We start from the raw sequence: 18,074 nt of genomic DNA, 5'->3' as shown, positions 1-18,074 counted from the left end.
TACCTATACTTATATATATGATACATATATATATATAGATATATATATATATATATTGATATATATATATGACCTCAGAGTTAGTATATATATGAATATATATCTGGATACTTATTATTAATATATGACATACATGTTTACATATAGTATGATTATTCACCTTACTACTGCATATGATATATATATATGAATACTATATTGCACGCATCTATCATATATGATATTATATGATGACTATACTATAATATATATGGATATATATATAGGATATATATATATGAGATATATTACTATATATCATGAGAATAATATATATATATATCGGATATATATATATATATGATATATATATATATGATATATATACTTATATATGATATTTATATATATATATCTATATAATATATATATATATATATGAGACACTATATATGTGTATATATAATCTATATATAATGGATATATATATGCATTGTAATATATATATATTATATATATATATATATATACTATACGATATATATATAATATATATATATGATATATAGATAATATATATATAGTTATATATAGAATATATATATAATATATATGATATATATATACTAAAAATATATATAATATAATATATAATATAATATAATAAACTATTAGATAATATATATATATATGACGATACTATAACTATCATAGTATATTATATATATATAATATAATACTATATATACACTATTACACCTCATATACCACATATATATATATATATACTATATATGATATATATAGGTATGATTATATATCTCTTATAGTACATAGATAGATATATAGTCTGATATAATATTAATATATATATATAGTCTCTTGATACATATACTATTAAATATATTATAGTAATATTTTCCCGTCCTCCTGCAATTCCTTCTGCCCCCTCCATATTTATATACTATAATATATTATACTATATATATATATTATATAGATTATACTATATCATAGTATATAATATAGTATATATATATATATATCTATATATACTATATTATATATATCACATATATCTACTACTATATATATATATAATATTATATACATATATATATATATAGTATTTATATATACTATATATATATATCGATATTCTATATATATAGTAGACATACATATGTTTATACTATATATATATATATATATTCTATATATATAATATTATATGTAGTATTAACATATATTAGATATATATATACTATTATATATATATATATAAAACAAGAAAAAAGATTGTGCAGTTGAGATAGTTAGAACTAGTAATTGACTTTTAGGTGATTAAGCACTTCTAGAACCATGTTTGGCAAATGCAATTTAGCCATATTCCCCATTATATAGTAAAGTTTTATTTTAAAAATCTAAGTAACATTGCCTGCCTTCACAGGTGACACAATATCATCTCACTGTTAAGATTAATTACCCTCAGAGTACCTACCTACTACATTATAAATGCTAATTCAAGTTAGCAGCTGCCTACATGTAGCCCAAAATCCAGGTATTGGGCTTACTTGAGTTACACCTCTTGCAGACATGTGGCTTGTAGGCCATGACAGACAAAGACTTCTGTGTTAAGACTCCTTGCCTCCCCATTGCAATGTTATCTCTTTTTCTGCATAAGCTTTCTTTTTCTTTCTTTCTCTCTCTTTCTTTCTATCTATCTTTCTTTCTTTCTTTCTTTTTGCCATTTTCCAAGTCTATATTTGTCATGATATATTGTATCAGTATGGCAATAGAATGTTTTCATTGCAGAGACCATATATCTCTAGGTAGTCTACAACTCTGTGTAATGACATTTAGTTTGTTATTTTTTTTTTTAAGATTTCATATTATTCAACTTTCTGTAATGCATCCTACACTGCTAGTCAAGGTGGGCAGGAATAGAATCTTGAGCATGGAAATAGTTTCTTCCTAGGAGTTAGCCCACTTCCAGATGTAGTTCATGGAGGCTACAGTTCATACTCATTTACCAATGGAAATAACACAATAGTCCCTTCCCAAAAGCCCACTGAGCCTAATCTTCCTCTGAAAGCTTTGTGCACTTGCTGCAAGTCATTTCCATCATCCCAGCCATCAGGTGAATCCAGGTCCCCATCATATTGGTGCTAGATTCCATCATCAGGCTCACTTCTGGCTAGTATGCATCACAAGGTTCTGAGTCTTCATCATCCTTTTTTATTTTCTAAAGAACTATAATCACAACTCATTATCACCTTTCACATGGGAGTGAGCAGCTATTCTGGGAGTCATGCACTGAAGAAGCTTGTTATCTTTGAATAGTGGATAAAGCTGCAAGGTGTTTGTGATGGAAAAATAAAATGTCAGTGACAGTGATATATAAATGTATATATGTGTGTGTGTGTGCATGCACTCCTATGGAAAATTAGGTAAAAAAAAACTCAATAAGTGTGGTCTGTCAGTTTGCCTGCATATGTATTTTTACTGTAACTAGTACTTTTTATCAAGTTAGTAATATGTCTTTCTACAGGGATATAATCAAACATGTCTAGAGGAGATACAGAGATTCCTGTCAGTGAGGATTATGCTACGTCTGAAGAGCCTACCATGCCCATTCTGGTAGAAGAAGGTGTGTTACTGTAATCTTTGTACCTTAGACCTTTAGATTTTGTACATTTCAATAAAAACATTGCTATATCTGAGGAAGAACTGTTATATGCAGTATATTTCCTTTCCTTTTATTTTTTTCTTTCTTTCTTTCTTTCTTATTGCCGGGAAAATGCTTTGCTTATTTTTTTATATTTTGTGAAATGTCTCTGCAAATAGAAGGCTCGACTTGTTGCTTAGCAATAAAGGAATCAGTTAGTAGACCTACTGTATATGACGACCCTACTGATTTCACTTCTTTGAATGGCAAGGAAAACTTTTTTTTATAGATGCTATGAATATTGATGGTGTTTATATTATTATAGACATTATAATAACTACAATGTTATTAACATTAGTAACAGAAATATAAGATAACGTAAATTATTTTAGAAAATCAAGGAAAAGGGTAAACAGGGGAGACAAGCAGTACTCGTAATTGGCTCATTGATGACTTAGTACAAGTGTAGCCAACTATGTGTAAAAAAAAATAATAATAATAAAGTACTTACATGCCATGCCCGTAAGATTTGGGTTCAGCAGCCCACGTAGATTACGACCAATCATATGTTTGTCATTTTCCAAGCAAAGCTTTCATTTAATCTATATGAAATTTTGTATCACACTATATGTTACTTAGTTTGTTTGTTTTTTTTCTTTTTCTTTCTTTCTTTTTTTTCCTTTCTTTTTTTTTCTTAAAAAAGAAAAAAAAATTGACCAGGTAAAATTTTGTGTAAAACAGACAGCAGATTGATATAATAATTCTCTCTTTTAGAATAAAATAGGATTTAAAGCATAATATTTGGAAACATTTATCTCAGAATAAAAGCAAAGGAAAATGGTGAACAGTTTCCATCGATACAGCACATCAGTGGCATTGTAAGGGGTGAGATCTGAGCCTGAATTTTTTACAAATCACCCTTGATCTCAGTCTGAGAATGCAAAACAAAACTAAAAAGAAGGCCCAGTTCTCAGATTCTGTGTAGTGAAAGTGGCCCCCCCCCCCCCCCCCAAAAAAAAAAAAAAAAAAAGACAGAAAAAAATATATATATATATATTGGAAGAAAATTAAAGATTTCAAGGCCCTAGGCCCTATCAATGCCTCTGGAGAACATGATCAAAGTTTTGTGTTTTGACAAAGATGAATTTAAAATGATGCACAGATAAGGTATTGAGAGTGACAGATTTCTTATGGATGGAATAAATCAGAATATCATGTTGTTATCCTTTTATACCATATTTTATTTCTGAACAGGATTGGCTTCAAGTATGCCTAGAGAGCCATTACACATTAATGATAATGATGCTTATCCATCATCTGAAGAACCAACCATGCCTAAACTAACGATAGAAGGTATGTTATCACAACATTCCAGTGGGGTTTGTGCCATGTATACTGCTTTTCTGAAGCAGTATACATAACAAATGGGGTTTCTTTATGGCTTTATATATGATTAAAATCAATAACATATTATATATATATATATATATATATATATATATATATATATAATATATATATTATTGATATATATATTTTATCTATATCTATATATTTATATACCTAATAGTATGTATGTATGTATGTATGCTACATTATATATATATATATATATATATGTATGTACATATATATATATATATATATATATATATATAATATATACTATATATTATATATATATTATATATCTATATATTATATATATATATATATATTACTATAATATATATATATATATATATATATTATAATCTATATACTATATATATATATACTATATATCTATTATATATATATAATATATATTATATATATATATATATATACTTATATATTATATATATACTATATATATATATATATTATATATAGATTGTTTTTTATATATTATATATCTATATATATATACTTTATATATATTTAGATATATTTATATATATGATATATACTTATATACTATATATATACTATATTTATATACATATATATAAAGATATATTCTTATATATATTTACCTTATATATATAATAAAGACTCTATGTACCTATATTCCTATATATATATATATACCGACATATACTAATATATTGACTATATTTCATATATATATATATAGATATATAGATATATATTATATATTATATTTGATATAGATAGATATTATATATATATATATATAATTTATATATATAGATATATATATAATATATATAATTTATATATATATATATATACATATATAATATATATATATATATAATATATATATATGATGTATACATATAGATATAGATATTATATGTAATACATATATACCATATCTATATATATAATAAATATATATATCCTATATATTATATATAATATATATCTATATATAAAGATATATATATAATACATATATATACCTATATATATATATAAAATACATATATAATGTATAATATAAAACAGTAGAATATAAAACAGTAAAATGAGAGCAGAAAAACAGAGAAACACACACACACAGATATATGCATATATCTATCTATCTATCTATCTATCTATCTATCTATATATATCTGTATATTATATCATATATACGCACATATAGTTATATCTATTATATATATATATATATATATATATATATATATATATATATACAGATATATATAGATAGATAGATATATGCATATATCTGTGTGTGTGTGTTTCTCTGTTTTTCTGCTCTCATTTTACTGTTTTATATTCTCCATGTGTTACTAAAGAAAAAAAAAAAAAAAAAAAAAAGTAGATTGTCTATTCAAGGATTACATCCCATAAATCTTTTAGTTCTGATATGAGTTTTCACTCTCAAAACATGGTTTGTAACCCAAATTAAGCATAGTAGCTGAGGGTACGTGTATATGCATCACCTAACATGTTCATCAGATATTGCAAAGAAAATCGATCACATGACAAAATGGGTTAAACGTAATCATATCTATGCAATTTTCATTGAAGAATTATTTATTTAGGAACCATTCCTGATTAAACAACATTTATTTTGAGAAAAGTTAAGGTGAGGAGGACCAACATTAAAAATTTGGCTGAAACTTTGATAGAATTACATATAGAAAGATGAGGCCACAAAAGTTTGTCATTTCTGTTCAAATAGGAGACATGTGTCTAAAAAGTTGTAACCATTTCTTCTCACTAGGACGACCAAAGATGCAGTTTAAAACTATTATTATTAGACATTTACGCACAAACTATATTTCCGCGTCTTAGAAAAAGTTTTCGTTGTCCCGGGCGATGGGTCTTATGTTATCCTCCTTCTTGGTCTGCCCAGAAAGGTGATGCCATCTTAATACTTCTCCTCTATCTAATGCCCATGTTTTGAGGAGTAAAATAAAGAGAGACAAAAAAAAATTTGAATACTATTTAACGTATTTGTTCTCAAATGAATACAGAATACTTTGGTAATTTGAAATAAAAAAGACGATTACGTCTTGTTTCCTTTGTTGTACCCTAAGATCATTACAGAGTTGAGATGATGTCACAGCATATATACGTACTCACTAGGCCTCATCTTGCCCAGCTGAAATCTCATGTGAAAGATAGATAATGTTGGTTTTCAGGCATCCTGATCCTTTTGAAAATGTTTTGTAAACAGTGAGTCGTTATCGTTGTTCTAGATGATAAAGTAGCATTTTTTCTTTCTTCTTTTAAATTTCTCATTATAAAACCATATTAATGATGCAACAACTTTTAAGCAATTTTGCAGTGAAAGTTGGAAGCTTTACTTTCATTTAGGGTAAAAAGAGCGGAACAATGTTTGTAGTATGCAACACATCAGGGGAAAAAAAACACAAAAACAAAAAAAAAAATAGGTATTAGGATCATAGCGCCACAGTCAAGCGGGTAAACAACTTCAGAAAACCGTCAGGTATTGGTTAAAAAAGATACCATAGAAGATATTGACTATTTCAATAGGGTTTAGAACATATGGTAAGCATTCTCCTAGTGAGCCTAGGGCAACGGTTGCAGCAGAATTTTCGTCTTCTTCTTTTTCTTCTTCACTCTGTTATGCTAAGACTTTTACATTTGACATACATGCTGTCTGTATGAAAAATGGGGCACATACCTTCAAAAACATGTTCTGATTGACCAAGATAGTTGCATTTTATTCATTTTAAAAAAAGTTTGGATAACAGAAGAATTAAATGTCACCATTGTGTTTTATTAGGGTTCTGCATAAGACTACTAAATGGCAACACCTCAATGTCAACCAGTGTATATATGTTACTAAGTTCAGTACATTTCCTTTCCTTGAAATCAGGCTTAGCAACTTGGGTCATATGAAACGACCAGCAAACTAACATTTACATCGATAGAAATCATTGCAAAGAGTCATACAGATGGGCCTGAAGGATGGGCTGTTGTTACAAAATCATGTTCGGCAGCTAAGGGTCAGACTGCCACTCTTCCTTCTTACCCTGGGAAAGTGGGGTTGTTGAGCACCATCACACCACTCGCATGCCTGTAGCCTGTTAGTAAAAAACTAAGTAATGTCGCCTCTGTTGCAGCCTCTTAAAAAAAGTTAGAACACATGACAAGGGTAATTCGTGCATCAAGCAGAAGCATTCCAGGGTGGAGATTTGATCTTTCTTTCTCTCTTTATCTTTCATCTTTTAACCACTGGTCTGCTGTTCATATACCCACCTTACCAAATAAGACTGTTAGTATGCAGATTTAACTTCGATCTAAAGAGAATTCATCACTGAATGTGTTTATGATTGGTTAGGGCTTCAGCACACATTTTATTAAGTTTAAAAGAAAAAGGTCATATGGATCTGTACACCTCCCAAAAAAATTTAACATAAAAGAATGAGAACTGTTAAAAATAAAATAGATAATAAAAAAAAAAGGGAAAAAACATACACACTTGTCCTCACCTGACAGTTATGTGGGATAGGACAAGGACAAAATTTCATTTTTGAAAGCTTTTCCTGTCCCAATAGAGCCTACATTTAGTCATCTGGTATCTGCTACGAGAATGGGGGGAAAATGGATAAACCCATTGGTGCCCATGTTACCCTAATACTGGAGATGTATCTGCAAAAACAAACGTACACTGAGGTCCAGGCCATTGCAAGCCACTGGTGGACTTACAAGTGGCTATGGGTAAGACAGTAATGAGATTCAAGACATGATGTCACAAGAGAACAACCATCTGCTTATGAGCACTGGTCACCAGTAGCAAAAGCATCCCCTGGAGGTAAACCTGCCTTCATGGTGTGTGAGAGTCGTGCAGCTTCAAAATAACATGATCTATGTTTTCAGTGCCCAGAGCATCCTACACAAAAATACACATAATGAAAAGGAGAATGGGAAGTTTGTTTGCATGAAATGACTATCTATTTCCATCGAAGCCAAAAGGTCCCAGCAAATCCATGACTGCCACATGGATGGCAAGGGCTTTGCCTTGGTCCTGCCTGCACATAGATCTAGATAGGCACAGACAAGGAATAGTCTGCTTGGCGTTAAAGTGATAGCCTGAAAATGTCACGGCTTAGGGTTCAAAGTGATAGCCTGAAATGCCCTAGACTTCCACACTCTACATATCAATGAGATGGAATATATGCCAAAGAGAAGTGCTGCTAGACAGATTCATTCATCCAGACTTAACACTTCACATAGTATCAATGAGGCAAAAGCCATCACATTATCCATGATATTGGTGTGCACGGTTAGTTTGATTAAGTGATCAGCCAAATAGTACTTTGGGCTGCACAACCTGAAACAGCAGCAGAAGCCACCAAAAATGACTACACATATGCAGAGGTATCACTTATTTCCTCATATGTGAGGAAATCAGAGAAAAAAACGGTTGGATGATATCATAACTCAGAACTGTCCACGAGTTCGAAGATGGAGTTAGTTTGCAAAAACTAAAGATGCGTGAAATCACAAGTACTGGGCTCTCTTCATGAAATCTGTCAGAGAATCTGCCTAAACAGTTAGATTATTATGCTAAAAGTTGTATTATATGGAGTTTGGAGGATGTACACAGCTATTTTTGTGTAATAATCCACAACAGCTCATGTTTGTAAGACAAAACTGACCGTGACATTAGTCTGTTTCTTTACCAACTGAGCATTGCAGGAGCTACAGGAATTCTAGCAGAAAAAAAACTTGTACTATCAGCAGTTATCTAGTCTCTGTCCAGTGTAGACAAGTAGTTCTACATGCAGCATTCCAGTTAGTTAGGCTCATGGCCATCTGTTATCCACCTGTTTGTGGATCACAAAGTTTGAGTAGATGTCACCAGAATTCTTAATCTGGATGTGAAAAGAGTCATTATGTGGACAAAAACGACGATTTCAAACACTGACTCCAAAATTAACCCACAAGCAGGTCATGCTCACAGCTCTAAACTAGGGCCACAGATAATGTTGTCATGTCACGTGAATTATATTATCAGACAGGACAGATCACTTACAGGTTCACACAATGCAACCCATGGTCTGTATAGTATTCAAGGAACTAGTTAGCATGCCTGGACTTACGGGGGGCAGAGGGGGATTTATTCTCCGGAATTAATTTCAATCCTCTGGATTCTTTTGCCCTCAACTGTAAAGTAGTTGTACTATGGATCTATTTATTGTTTTGATAGCCTTACCAACAACTCTACCTATCTCTTCACCTCCGGGCTAGTACAGTGGTAACGTGTCGGCCTCTCATCCGGCCTCCCAGGCGCGAAGAAGTTGCAATTGTCGCCTGGAGGTTACTGCTGTGGCTGGCACCACGGGGGCAAGACACTCGGTCGCACGCCAAGTCAGCAGCAGATCACACACGTGAGCAAAAATCAAGCAGGACAGTATGTAACACCAAGAACATATCCATGTATCCAAAGGAATCCAAACCAAAACTTTAAAAAAAAAAAAAATTAACTTAAAAACTCCCAGGAATTGATCGGTGCAAAGGTCAGCAAACTCTAACATAGCATATGCAGAAAGTCCTAACTAAGCAGCAGCTGTCACACACTGTCACAGTAGTTGCAGAATTCTAAGCCACAAGGGTTGGACTTCACTTTTCCTTTACTAACTAGTCAGAAAGGGAGTGTGCAAGGACACTGTCCTCAACATGTATTTAGCCTGCAGCACAGCAAATGATAGTCTCTTTCTGTGCATTTCTCGTGTAATCTGACTGTTCTGGACTTTTTGATGATCCTCCTGAGACAGGTAACCCTATGACTTATCAACATTACCCGAATTAGTAAGTAAAAATACCATAAGATTAGCTAAGAGAAGACTGAATGGATAGTGAAAATGTGACATTTCAATCTTGTGACGAGCACAGAAACCAAAGTATAAGCTGAGATAGGTGAGTTGCGCAGGTTGCTGACGTTTTGAGGTGATGCGGTGGATCTGATCTCAGGAATCAGCCGATCGTGAACCCAGCTGAGGTCAGTGTTAGTGACAGCAGCAGGACAGTCCTAGCTAATCCAGGATTCGCCACAGTTCTTTATTGCATTTCTGTGACCAGACCATATGAATCTTGAGGAGCCCTTTCGTAGAGTAAAGGAAATGTATCAACTTTTGAAATGGTAATCTTGCCAGGATCAAACACAAAGGATATATCATAAGATTATTTGTTGAGAGATGAAAGCGTGGACTCAAAGGTATGGCCCCTACTCGCACCATATCTAGAAGCAAAGAGGAGAATTAGAGGGGAAAAACTACTACAGCAATATCTGCTGAACCACGGAGCAGCAGCATTTGAGCACCAAGGAGCATAGGATGGAAGACGATGTCGGTCGCATTAGAGAGAGCAAACGAAGCAGGTGAGATAGATGAACGGGCAGACATGTTATTTATAACTTACCAGACTCTTCAGACCAGGATTCGTTTCCTTCTTCCCCTTTTTCCACAAGACAGCAGGTAGTCCTTAGGTATACCCATTCGTAAAAAGGTCTCTACCAGTTGTCACGTAGAGACTCGTACCCCATCCAGAACAAAATCTGCTGCCCCCGTTAAAGTACGACAACAGTCTCACAAAGGCCAGCGGGTGCTTGGTCCGGGCCTAAATAGATTCTTAAAAGCATAGTGGTAATTGTGCCCGGTCTAAGACACAGAGTTTGTGACCCCGAACCATACCTCTTGCGGAGATTGTCGGGTGCAAATCAAGGCGTCCCTGAAAACTTCTGGAGTCATCAGTGGTGATGGATTTCACTGTGTATTACATCGAAGAGAATCTGTGCCTAGAAGGTCAATGTTTTGTTTGGGGAACAAAGGTAACTATATGACATCTCTGTTTATCAGAGATGCCGATGGTTGAGTTAAATATGTACACATCAGCAACCTGAAGCATAAAATTGGTATGTCATCTCTGCCTGACGTGAATGCATCCATTTCCATATCTGTGTGTGTAGATCATAAGAGTTATAACCTGGCATGACTGAAAAGGTCAACAGGAAAAAACAATGCGATAAAGATGTAGGCATTATAGAAAAGGAAAAATCAGGCAAGCATACATTAAATAAATTATTAGGTTATATTAAAAGCCATGCAGTTAGTAAAACGGTGAAAACAACAAGGTTATACCCTATATGTATCAGAGACAAGTTTTGTTGATTGCTGAGAAGAAAGGGGCAATGACGTGTCATATAGTCTCCCCTGACAAAAAAAAAAAAAAAAAAAAAAATTGTTTTAAGCAGCCACAGAAGATTTGCTGCCACCAGGCCAGATTTGGCTTTCATCCTGAGAAAAATGGCACCCCCTACCTAGCAAACTGTGCTTTCTGTTCCCTGTAGGACATGAGACACATCTTCTCAGGAGATATTCAGTAACTCAAATAAGGCTCAGGAAACAGAATGCAATCTGCAGACGATGCGTGACTGTGGAAGTCTTATCAGAGAGCCACTGTGTAACAGACAACACGGCAAGGAACAGGCAAATGCAGAAATGTGTGACTCTCAACGAAAATATGCCTATAGGGGATAGCAAGAGCGGCACTTGCAGAGAGGAATAATTACAAGCAAGCTTATCAGTAGTGGAGGATCACAAGAGTTTGATGGCAGAGTTAGTTATCCAGGAAACTGCCAGCAGTAGATAGCCCAATAACCAATGGATTGGAAATATGCTCAAAAGAAGTGCTGATCAGTGGACGAGCTCAAGGTGACGGAGCCATGGCACTGGAAGGATACACTCTGAAACTACGAGCAGTGGAGGAGTCACTAATGAACTGTTAGAAGTAAAAATATCTGCAAGGAAAGCAGGCTACCAATGATGCATCCACATTTAGGTTAGTTTGCAGTCGAAAAAGGACAGTCAACAACTCAGCCTTTTAGTCATAGTCATAGTAAACACCATTACAACAAACCATTGAATTCGGTTTATGGTAGAGCATAGAACCTCAGATTAAGAATGTCTGGTAACTATATATTAACCCCCCCTACCCCAATCCTGCCCTTGCGTCGTGGGGGGGGGGGCTTAGGAGGCAATGGATTAGGACCAATGCTGGAGATCTCCCCTGCCTTGCGGCATCAACCCTGGCCTAAACTAATTTTGCAGTCGGTCTTTTTTGATCCCTGACCCTGCTTCAGTTGTTACTGTCCCTTCACCCCAACCCTACTACACCACTTCCTAAACGTGTGAGCAGAGCCTGCTGAAGGTTTGAAGGCTGACATTGTGACCAGTCCTCTGAACGCTGAGGGGGGCCATTGGCCACAGCCATAGTTCCCGTTTCGTTGTCTAGCATTTACCCCTCAAGGGGCCCCTGAGGGGTGACTGTTCTCTCCTCAATATACGCCAGGCTACCATGAGCCAGTAATGAAGGGTTACACACCATTATTAGGGTAAGAGGCTTGCCACTTCATCCACGAGCACCTACCAATTCAAAGATCTCCCACGATTCACCCGACCCCAGGTCTCATGTGACACAGCCTCTGAACACTGGCCCCCTCTCAAATCACCTAATACATTACCCCCCCCCAGTTCCACGCACAGTCTCCAGGAGAAATTCCTACTCTCCCAACATGCTCAGCGTCATCATCTAAACCACCAAACCTATTCATCAACTACACATCACCGCCCCAATGTACTATTTATAGCTTTATTGTCCACTACTTCATAATACTACCTCCCTCAACATAATCCCCTGCGTCCCCCATGGCCAGTAATGAAGATGAATACCCTTAATTAGGGTAATGGAGGTTGCCCCTTGCATCAAAGCAGCCCTACCAATTCAAAGTCTATCCAGACATCCCCGACCCCAGGGTCACCTGCACCAACACGTCTTTCTGAACAACTCGCCCCCTCCCAAGACCTAATACATTATTCACCATAGGTCCACGCACAGTGACTCAGACAGGAGACATCTTGACTCTCCCAAAACATGCTCAGCTCAACATCATTAACACCCCACAACATTCTTCATCTAGGTATATTGATCCTTCTGTTGATGCTCTTTTTCTTCATTGACAAGGTAATTGTGCATCCAGCGATGCATTCCGGGGATTGTCTTTCTTTCTCTCTTTCTTTCATTTTACATGTCTGCTGTTCATATTACCCACCTTACCAAATAAGACTGTTAGTATGTATTTACTTATAATCTAACAGAGAATTCATCACTGAATGTGTTTATGATTGTTAGGGCTTCAGCACATTTTATTAATTTTAAAAGAAAAGGTCATATGGATCTTGTACACAAAAATATTTACATAAAAAGAATGAGAAATGTAAAAATAAATAGATAGATAAAAAAAGGGAAAAAACATACACATTGTCCTCACCTGACAGTTATGTGGGATAGGACAAATGGACAAATTCATTTTTGAAAGCTTTTACTGTCCCAATAGATCCTACATTGTAGTCATCTGTATCTGCTACGAGAAGATGGATCAACCCATTGGTGCCATGTTAACCCTAATACTGCCAGAGGCATGTATCTGCAAACAAATGTATCACTGAGGTCCAGGACACTTGCCACATGCCACTTGGTGGACTTACAAGTGGCATGGTAAGACAGTAATGAGATTAAGCACATGATGTCACAAGAGAACAACCATCTTGCTTATGTAGACTGTCAACAGTAGCAAAGCATTCCCTGGAGGGTAAACATGCCTATACTGGTGTTGTGAGAGTCGTGCAGCTTAAAATAACATGATCTGTTTTCAGTGCCCAGAGCATTCCTACACAAAATACACATAATGAAAAGGAGAATGGGAAGTTGTTTGCATGAAATGCCTATCTTTTCCATAGAAGCCAAAAATGTCCAGCAAATCCATGACTGCCTACATGGATGCAAGGGCTTTGCCTTGGTCCTGCCTGCATAGATCTAGAAGGCACAGACATGGAATATGTCTGCTTGGGTTAAAAGTGATAGCCTGAAAATGTCTGCTTGGGTTAAAAGTGATAGCCTGAAAATGCCCCTAGGACTTCCACACTCTAATATCAATTGAGATGGAATATATGCCAAAGAGAAGTGCTGCTAGACAGATTCATTCACCAGACTTAACCTTCACATAGTATCCAATGAGGCAAAAGCCATCATTATCCATGATATTGGTTTGCAGGTTAGTTGATTTAAGTGATCAGCCAATAGTACTTTGGCTGCAAACTGAACAGCAGCAGAAGCACAAAAATGTACTACACATATGCAGAGGTATCACTTATTTTCCTCATATGTGAGGAAACTAAGAGAAAAAAAACGTTTGGATGATATCATTAACTCAGACCTCCAGAGTTCGAGATGGGTTAGTTTGCAAACTAAGATGCTAGACATCACAATGTAATGGCTCTCTTCATGAAATCTGTCAGAGAATCTGCTAAAAGTTAGATTATATATGCTAAAAGTTGTATTATATGGAGTTTGAGGATGTACACAGCTATTTTTGTGTAATAATTCCACAACAGCTCATGTTTGTAAGACAACTGACCGTGACATTTAGTCTGTTTCTTTACCAACTGAGCATTGCAGGAGCTAAGGATTCCTAGCAGAAAAAACTTGTCTATCTCAGTTATCTAGTCCTCTGTCCAGTGTAGACAAGTAGTTCTAAATGCAGCATTACCAGTTAGTCTCATGGCCATCTGTTATCCACCTGTTTGTGGATCACAAAGTTTGAGTAGATCACCAGAATTCTCATCCTGGATGTTGAAAGAGTCATTATGTGGACAAAACTGATTTCCAACACTGACTCCAAAATTAACCCAATCAGGTCATGCTCACAGCTTATAATATGGCAGATAATGTTGTCATGTCACGTGATTTAATATTATCCTACAGGACAGATCACTTACAGGATTCACACATGCACCCATGGTCTGTATTAGTTCACAGGGACTAGTTAGCATGCCTGGACTTACTGGGGGCAGAGGGGTATTTATTCTCCCTGGAATTAATTTCAAATCCTCTGAGATTCTTTTGCACCCTTCAACTTGTAAAGTAGTTGTTTATTTATCTATTTATTTGATAGCTTACCAACAACTCTACCTATCCTCTTCCCCTCCGGGCTAGTACAGTGGTAACGTGTCGGCCTCTCATCCGGCCTCCCAGGCGCGAGAAGTTGCAATTGTCGCCTGGAGGTTACTGCTGTGGCTGGGCACCACGGCGGGCAAGGACTCGGTTCAGCCAAGTCAGCAGCAGCTCACACACGTGAGCAAAAATCAAGCAGACAGTATGTCACACCAAGAATATCCATTGTATCAAATGGAATCCAAACCAAACTTTAAAAAAAAAAAAATTAACTTAAAAACTCCCAGGAATTGATTCTGTGCAAAGGTCAGCAAACTTAACATAGCATCTGCAGAAAGTCCTAACTAAGCAGCAGCTGTCACCTGTCAGAGTTCAGATTCTACAGCCACAAGGTTGGACTTCCACTTTTCCTTTTTTACCATAGGTCAGACTGGGATTGTGCCAGACACTGTCCTCCACATGTATTTAGCCTGCAAGCACAGCAAATGATAGTCTCTTTCTGTGCATTTCTGTTTAATCTGACTGTTCTGACTTTTGATGATCCCTCTGAGACGGTAACCCTATGACTTTCAACATTACCAGAATTAGTAAGTAAATAATACCATAAGATTAGTTAGAGAAGACTGAATGGATAGTGAAAATGTGACATTTCATCTTGTTGACGAGCAGAAACAAAGTATAATGGCTGAGATAGGTGAGTTGCCAGGTTGCCTGAGTTTTGAGGTGATGCGGTGGATCTGATCTCAGGAATCAGCCGATCGTGACCCAGCTGAGGTCAAGTGTTAGTGACAGCAGCAGGACAGGCCTAAGCTAATCCAGGATTGCCACAGTCTTTTATTGCATTTCTGTTGACCAGACCATTATGATTCTTGAGGAGCCTGTGAGAGTAAAGGAAATGTATCAAACTTTTGACATGGTAATCTTGCCAGGATCAAACACAAAGGATATATCATAAGATTATTTGAAAGAGGATGAAAGGCTTGGACTCAAAGGTATGGCCTACTCGCACCATATCTAGAAGCAAGAGGAGATTAGAGGGGAAAACTTACAGCAATATCTGCTGAACACGGAGCAGCAGCATTGTGGAGCAAGGAGCATAGGATGGAAGTGAGGTCGCATTAGAGAGAGCAAACGAAGCAGGTGCTATGAAAGGGCATGACATGTTTATTTATAACTTACCAGACTCTCAGACCAGGATTCGTTTCCTTCTTCCCCTTTTTTCCACAAGGACCAGGCAGGTAGTCCTTAGTATTACCCATTTCTGTAAAAAAGGTCTCTACCAGTTGTCAACGTAGAGCTCGTACCCCATCCAGAACAAATCTGCTGCCCCCGTTAAGTCGACAACAGTCTTCACAAAGGCCAGCAGGTTGCTCTGGTCCTGGCCTAAATAGATCTTAAAAGCATAGTGTTAACTTGTGCCCGGTCTAAGACACAGAGCTTGTTGACCCGAACCATACCCTCTTGCGGAGATTGTAGGTTGCAAATCAAGTGCGTCCCTGAAACTTCTGGATTCATCAGTGGTGATGGATTTCACTGGTGTATACATCGAAGAGAATCTGTGGCCTAGCAGGTCAATGTGTTTGGGAACAAAGGTAACTATATGGCATCCTCTGTTTATCAGAGATGCCGATGGTGAGGTAAATATGTACCCATCAGCAGCTGAAGCATAAAATTGGTATTCATCTCTGCCTTAGTGAATGCAATCCATTTCCATATCTGTGTGTGTAGATCATAAGAGTTATAACCTGGCATACTTGAAAAGGTCAAAGAAAAACAATGTAAAAGATGTAGGCATTAATAGAAAAAGGAAAAATCAGCAAGCATACATTAAATAAATTATTTAGGTTTATATAAAAGCCATGCAGTTAAGTAAAACGGTGAACACAAGGTTATTACCCTATTGGTATCAGAGACAAGTTTTGTTAGATTGCCTGAGAAGAAGGGCAATGAAGTTTCATCATAGTCTCCCCTGACAAAAAAAAAAAAAAAAAAAAAGTGTTTAAGCAGCACAGCAAGATTTGCTGCCACCAGGCAGTTTGGCTTTCTATTCCTGAGAAAAATGCACCCTACCTAGCAACTTTGTTTTCTGTTCCCTTGTAGACATGAGCACATCTCTCAGGAGATATTCAGTAACTCAAATAAGGCTTCAGGAAACAGAATGGCAACTGCAGAAGAGGTTGACTGTGGAAGTCTTATTCATAGAGCAACTGAGTAACAGACAAACGCAAGGAACCAGCAAATGCAGAATGTGTGACTCTCAAAGAAAATGTCAATATAGGGATAGCAAGAGCGGCACTTGCCAGAGAGGAATAATTAAAGCAGCTATCAGTAGTGGAGGGATCACAAGAGTTGCTGGCAGAGTTATCCAGGAAACTGCCAGCAGTAGATAGCCCAATGAACATATGGCATTGGAAATATTGCCTCAAAGAAGTGCTGCCAGTTGAGAGCTCAAGTGAGGAGCCATTGGCACTGGAAGGATAACTTGAACTACGAGCAGTGGAGGAGTCACTAATGAACTGTTAGAAGTAAATCATCTGTCAAGGAAGCAGATACCAATTGATGCTCCACCTTTAGGTTAGTTTGCAGTCGAAAATGACAGTCAACAACTACAGGCCTTTAGTCATAGTCATAGTTAACACCATTACCACAAACCATTGAATGTTATGGTAGAGCATAGACCTCAGATTAAGATGTCTGTAACTTATATATTAACCCCCCCCCCCAATCCCTTGCCCATTGTCGTCGTGGGGGGGGGGGCTTAGGAGCCAAGGATTAGGACCCAATGCTGGAGATCTCCCCTGCCTTGGGCATCAACCCTGGCCTCAACTAATTTTGCGTGGTCTTTTTTCCCCTCCTGCTTTTTTGTTTCTGTCCTTCCCAACCCTACTATCCACTTCCTAAGTGTGGAGCCGTGCTGAAAGGTTGAAAGGCTGACTTGTGCAGTCCGAACGCTGAGGGGCCATTGGCACAGCATTCCCCCTTT

The 18,074-nt window shown here is 36.2% G+C and overlaps 1 protein-coding gene across 1 annotated transcript in view; it reads left to right on the top strand.

Annotated features, from left to right (window-relative positions):
• The first annotated feature begins 1,715 nt into the window (after positions 1–1,715).
• LOC119575560 overlaps positions 1,716–18,074 on the top strand; it is a 42,582-nt gene continuing 26,223 nt past the window's right edge. The window contains exons 1-3 of the mRNA XM_037923212.1: positions 1,716–2,338; positions 2,531–2,629; positions 3,902–4,000. Of these exons, the coding sequence (XP_037779140.1) occupies positions 2,545–2,629; positions 3,902–4,000 (184 nt within the window). The 5' untranslated portion in view covers positions 1,716–2,338; positions 2,531–2,544. The remainder of the gene's footprint in view (positions 2,339–2,530; positions 2,630–3,901; positions 4,001–18,074) is intronic.

The sequence above is a fragment of the Penaeus monodon genome, chromosome 7, assembly GCF_015228065.2.
Source record: "Penaeus monodon isolate SGIC_2016 chromosome 7, NSTDA_Pmon_1, whole genome shotgun sequence".
NCBI lineage: Eukaryota > Metazoa > Arthropoda > Malacostraca > Decapoda > Penaeidae > Penaeus > Penaeus monodon.
This window is presented reverse-complemented; position numbering and strand designations above follow the sequence as displayed.